The sequence below is a fragment of the Schistocerca serialis genome, chromosome 1 (assembly GCF_023864345.2).
Source record: "Schistocerca serialis cubense isolate TAMUIC-IGC-003099 chromosome 1, iqSchSeri2.2, whole genome shotgun sequence".
In the NCBI taxonomy this organism is placed as follows: Eukaryota; Metazoa; Arthropoda; class Insecta; order Orthoptera; family Acrididae; genus Schistocerca; species Schistocerca serialis.
The window spans coordinates 900,844,670-900,850,669 of NC_064638.1; the positions used below are offsets into that span (position 1 = coordinate 900,844,670).

The following is a 6,000-nucleotide window of genomic DNA, read 5'->3' on the forward strand; positions in this document are numbered from 1 at the left end:
GTGTAAAGATTTTCTTGAGCTTCACGCAAAATTTAATTCAGACGCGTTGCCCCTGTAACACAACGTTCTACTCAATACAGCAATGAACAATAACAGACATACAAGAATGAAACTTCCGGCAGTTACACATTAAACAAAGGCGTGTGCAGGGACGCTAACCGCATATCGCTGCAAGACACGAAATTACGCTCAAAATTAGGAATTGTCGGGATTTTTTTTTTGAACAGCCCTTGTATATGGACCTTGTAGACGAATTGTTGTTGTCAAAACTGGTCTTATTTTAGTTCTTTTATTTTGAGGCCACAATTCGCAAGTGAATGCAATTTTATTACGTAAAATAAACTTTGTTCAGTTTCAGTTATAAATACTGGTCGTCTTCAGTTACTCAACTATCCTACTTTATTAATTTTGTTTGGAAATGTTGCGCATTTTGCAGTTCTCATCAGTTGCTAGGCGTTTGCTGTTTGGAACGCAACTTTTAACATATTCTTTTTTGAGTCAAAGGAAGAGAGGAGCTCACGAGTACAATATACTGATGACACTGGGTTTTTCGCATGTAGTGCCTCAAGAAATATCACCATCCGCCTCCAGGAAATGCAGACAGCGCGCTTTGTGCAACGACCAACGACAAGGAAGGGTGGAAGGGGGGGGGGGAGCAGAGGGTAGTTAAGGTCATATTGCAGCCTCATCCTCAATGCTTGAAAATGCGTATCCTGTGTGTGAACCTGTCGCAAAATCCGTCCTTCAGGGTGTACAAACCGTATACATCGAGCTCTAACAAGAACTCTCCATGTTCCACAGAGCTTTCCAACTGCAGATGTAAGCTATACTCTGAAGCGGAATCAGAACAATTAAAGGACATGTGTATGAAACTGGCGCAAAAATTCTACGAAAATGCACGCTACTTAAACGAGGAACTACTAAACAGACTAAGCTAATATTGCAATACAGATCTACGCTCACGAATTGTAAATCAACAACGTTGACAAATAATTTAATGCACAAACGGTCATGACGATCTAAAAGCTACGAACTAGTAAGAAAACTAACAACTAATTTTCAAAAAAGCGTCTAAAAGACAAAAAACTTTCGCCGAGATATATCCTTCCACCTTAGAGAGTGAATTATGCCGCAGTAGTACCTGAAGACGAAAATTTTTTGCTGTTGTCGAAATGCTATAGTAACTGACACTGCGATTCTGCCGTTCGCGCGATAACGTTTCCTCCAGTCCTCGAGCGATAGGCGACAACAGTCCCTCGAACACGCTGGTCTAGTGCGATCGAAAACCATAAGTAAGTTCCAGGAACACAAGTTGCCAACGAATTCGTCGGCCGCCGAGAACAGGAAAAACATCGACTGTTAAACAGCGACTGCTTGCCTTATTTCTGTGAATTAGAGCTATAAACGAATACGACCTAGAACGCCTAGAGCTACGGCGAAGGCCAATCCTGGTGACAGCTGAATACCGCAATTTCACCAGCGTAGGCGCTGCTCGCCAAGTAGTGTGGCCAATGTGTCATCACGAACTTAACGCATGCGCACAATACACTCAGCCCACTAATAAATTGCAGAATGATCAGTCTTCTTCGCTCTTAGATGGCTCACGCGAGGACGGTAGGCCGGTGTCCTGTCGAAATATCCTGGAGTATGGTAAACGGACGATCGGTTGCTCTCCCGTAACTGCCTTCAAGAGCTGTGTTCCTCTTCCAGACTATAAAGTTGCGCTGGTCTCACCAATACCAAAGAAAAGAAGTTGAAGTAGTCCGATAAATTATAGAGCCAAATCACTGACGCCCATTTGCAGTTGGAGTTTGGTACATATAACGTTTTCAAACATTGCGAATTACCTCTAGGAAAACGAGCTTTTGACACACAATCAGCACAGATTCAGGATACTTAATTCTTGTGAAACACAGCTAGCACTTTATTCTCACGAAGTAATGAGTCCACGTGAGTACTGAAGAGAATCCGTTAAATTTCGGCTACACGAATCTAAAGGGCTGTTACTTCAACTAATTACCCAAGAATTATAACTACGAATAACTTAAACTGCAATGAACACAAAGATAATTATGTGGGGAAAACAAACCAAAGACTGCGTTTTGTTAGCAAAATACTTAAAGGCGGCAGTACTAAAGAGATTGGCTACAGTTCGCTTGTCCGTCCTCTGCTAAGGAGTATCACTGTGCGGTATAGAATGCTTATCAGAGGATTGACGGAGGACATCGAAAACGTCCAAGGACCGGCAGCTCATTTCGTACTGTCGCGAAATAGGAGAAAGAGTGTAGGGATATGATAGGCAGGGTGATGTGGCAATCATTAATATAAAGGCGTCTTTCGTTGCGGAGAGATCTTTCCACGAAATTTCACCCCCAACTTTTTCCTCTGATTACGAAAATATTTTTTACACCATCCCACATAGCAACAAAAGATCATCATATTAAAATAAGAAATCAGAACTCGAGCGGAAAGATTTAAGTGTTCAGTTTTCCCACGCGCTGTTCTAGAGTGAAACGGTAGAGAAACAGTGTAAATTGTGGAGTAGTCATGTAGATGTAGATTTAGAGAGACGCAGCTCAAACAACATGGATCTGCTATCACTATCGGTAGCCAGCGCCGCCACGAATAAACTCAAACTATATTGGTATCTTGGACTTACCTATCGAATGCAGCACTGCATGGAACTAATCTGCGTCATCTGATGTGAAGCCGTTTAAGGTCTTAACCAGAGGGTTTGTCTGTTCTCTGATCACAATTCCACGAGCTGTACTAAAGGGTGAAGATTTGTAGAACTGTCCTGGATAAAGCAAGCCCACACCGTGCATCAGAAGCGTCTGCTCAGGTGGCAGCGAAGTTGTGGAACGCACTTGAGGAATACTGTGTATCGTAGGGTTACCCGAAAAATCGAGATCCACTGACGAAAACTCAATATCTTAGAATGCAATTACTGATATCGAACGCATATAAAATCTGGGAAGTGAAAATACTGAAATACTCGCCTGTAACTGCTACAGCGTTAGCAGTAAGTCCCAGAAAATAGTTTTTTTTTTTTCAAGAAAGCAATCATCCTCATATTGTTCTAGCGATTGTAATTTGACTGAAACACGAACTAAAAATTAGGTTATATTCAACACATAGTGAAATGAACGTCGAAAAGCAGATTAGACTCCTGTAAAGCTGGTGTGTGCAGAAACATAGCGAGTCCTGAGAAAACACATGGACACAAACAACCAGATATAAGAGTCTAATGTTTACAGTCGGTTGCCTCCGCAGGCTGTCATATTCATATTCAGGCATAATAATTCGTTGAGACACTAGAAAACAGGCTGAATTAAATAGCATAAAAATATCACAGCCATCCGATGGTAGTGGTGATTGACTGTCTACTGTTGACTGGAAATCTATGCTTACACTACTTTGGTGGGGACAGTCATAGACTTCCTTCTTAAGAAACGAAGTCAGAGCATTTAGACCAAATACAATAATCTTAGAAGAACTATGGAAATAGCTTAAAAACATCAAAAAATCTGTCTAGATAAAAACGATGGACCAAAATAAGGACTCACTGCAAAAGAAAATAATACACAATACACGATATCGTCCAATTCTAACGCTAGGAGAACACTACATGATCTGAAAGCATCTAAATATGTTTTAAATGTATCAGCAGCTTCTATTATCAGTGTATCTTTCAACCAATGAAAATGTTATGAAGCAATATATCAGAAAGGGAATACAAGCAGGAAATACAGCATCTTATGCCATCTTACTGGTATTTAACAATTCTCTGATCATACGACTAACAAAATTAAGAGTACATTATTGCCCTGTATGTTCACTTAGTAGATATGATTCAGGCTCGTGGACTAGGCCTACAGCAGAGGCGGATATAAGCAACATAAGGCCATTTGAAAGAAAAATGCTGTGCAAAATCAATGGGCCTGTGAGATATGCAGAGGGCTGGACAATCAGGTAGCATCATGAATTACAACAGCTTACACAAGAGAAAGATTTGGTAATATTTATTAAATATCAGAGTGTACACCGTGTATGACGTATGAAGAGGATGATAGATGATTGGATGCCGAAAGGAGTAGTGAAAGGTATACTGTATTTAACCAGAAGGGAAGGACCTACCAAGAGAAAAGAAAACAGAAGTACGGAGACATATTCTTGAGGAGGTCAAGGCTTATCAAGTCCCAAAGCGATAAGAGGAAAGCGTACCAAAAGATAATAAGAAACGCAAGAAAGCGCCTTCGTTTAATTCTACCATACGTAGAATGTTACGGAAACAGAAACAAACGAGATTACTATGAAACCGACAGAAAAAATTTCAGTTCTTACGGCTGGAAGAATCCTATAACCATTTCCAATTCGATCCTGGCGATGAAACTAACGTCTTGTCATATGAGCTACTGGACTTACAGGTAGCAATTTAACTCATGCATACCCATTGTTCAGTCTCATGTGGATCTGTCTGATGCTGAAGCTAAAGGTACCAGGAAGCCGAGGATTAAATTCTGCATATCAAAATACAATTTAGAAAATTCAAAGCGACTAAGGTGCCATGCCTTAAATGAATTGCTGTTAAACTTGACAATCAGTACGCTGCGGATTTAACCCCTTTCTTAGTACAATTTTATTGATTTAGAAGTCACTGCAATTGCCATGCGCCGCTTATATAGAGAGCGTAACTTGCGTTGTAGAAAACGAAACGGATAAACAGAATTACGGGTCAAATTCTTAGTTTCTGTCTTTTACCATATCCTACTGAATACGGCACTTCGAACATTCTGATATTCCTGAAGGAAGATAATTTTCTCACAAAGAATCAGCACTTCAAGAAGAGCACTGGCATAAAACACTTATTGCTCGTTTTATACACCATATCTTGCAAACAGGAATTGCAAGACCACAGGTTAATTTCGAAAGGCAATTGTCGTTGTACGTTTTCGATTGATAACTAGGCTGCTATGAAAGGGAATATTTTTACAAATATGTGACTGACTCATAGAACTTTTGACATTGGTCAGTGAATGTTCAATATTATCAATGTTAACCGTATATGTGTTAACAAAGGAAGGTATGCATCACTCTCAGACTGCATGTCGATGATAACGCTACGTATAGAAAAACGGAGATATGCAAGATTATTTTGACAATATTTCCGATTCGTATACTGAATAAAAACTGTCTTTAAAATGAAGCAAAGAAAGAAAATATTCACAATAGAGAAAAATAACACGGAAGTACAGAACCAAAAGATTATCATTAAGCTTCTGCTGTCTGTCATATCATTTCGAAAACCAAATTATAATACTAGTAAGTGATGGAACAAAGATGTGTCATTACTTGCAGGAATGCAAAATTAGCATCAAGCTAGTATTATTCGTCTTAATTGTAATACTGAGAATAAAAACGTGAAAATGGGCAGATTACGCATTCTCTGGCGTATGCTGAGATTTTATTCCTCGAAGCTTCGGTATTCGTTCCTGTCACCGAAACTTTAGGCTCATGCATACAAAAATTACTTCCAATAATACTTCAGTGCAGTGGAACTGCATTGGGGCCTTGATCGAAAGGTTTTAAAATCCCATGTTATACTCCACTTACCCTTTTTCAGGAACTTCGCACCCATAACTGACTCTCGTGAAAACTACGTGTCCAACAAAGTGTGCGGGACTCTCTGTGCAACTCGTTGTCGGCTGCGCTTATAAAGAAACCGTGCGTATCTAATCTTGATGCTTCAAGGACTTTCCTTAGTCATGCACAAAGCAAACACCCGTGTTCAGCCTGACACTGGTAAAATGCTTTTTCTTTCTTTAAATGCTGAGTGACATAGAGGGGCGCACACAGAAGCGACGGATCGCAGCAGGTTCCGCAATCTGTCCGCATACCGCACGTTAGTGGGGATATCTCAGATCGCAGCGATCGGTCGCTGTTCGCTCGTTATTGCCAAGCAATCTGACATATGGCTTGCAACGAATCGGCTATGTATAC

General features: G+C 40.3%; 1 protein-coding gene across 2 annotated transcripts in view; it reads right to left on the reverse strand.

The window, feature by feature from the left end:
• The window catches only part of LOC126411703 (pyrimidodiazepine synthase-like), a 148,494-nt gene extending 142,765 nt beyond the window's left edge, over positions 1–5,729 (reverse strand). The window contains exon 1 of one of the 2 annotated variants that reach the window (XM_050081385.1): positions 5,614–5,697. In XM_050081385.1, the coding sequence (XP_049937342.1) occupies positions 5,614–5,638 (25 nt within the window). In that variant the 5' untranslated portion in view covers positions 5,639–5,697. Of the gene's footprint in view, positions 1–5,613 lie in introns of both variants that reach the window. The other variant, XM_050081386.1, reaches the window with a different exon arrangement.
• Positions 5,730–6,000: the final 271 nt, after the last annotated feature.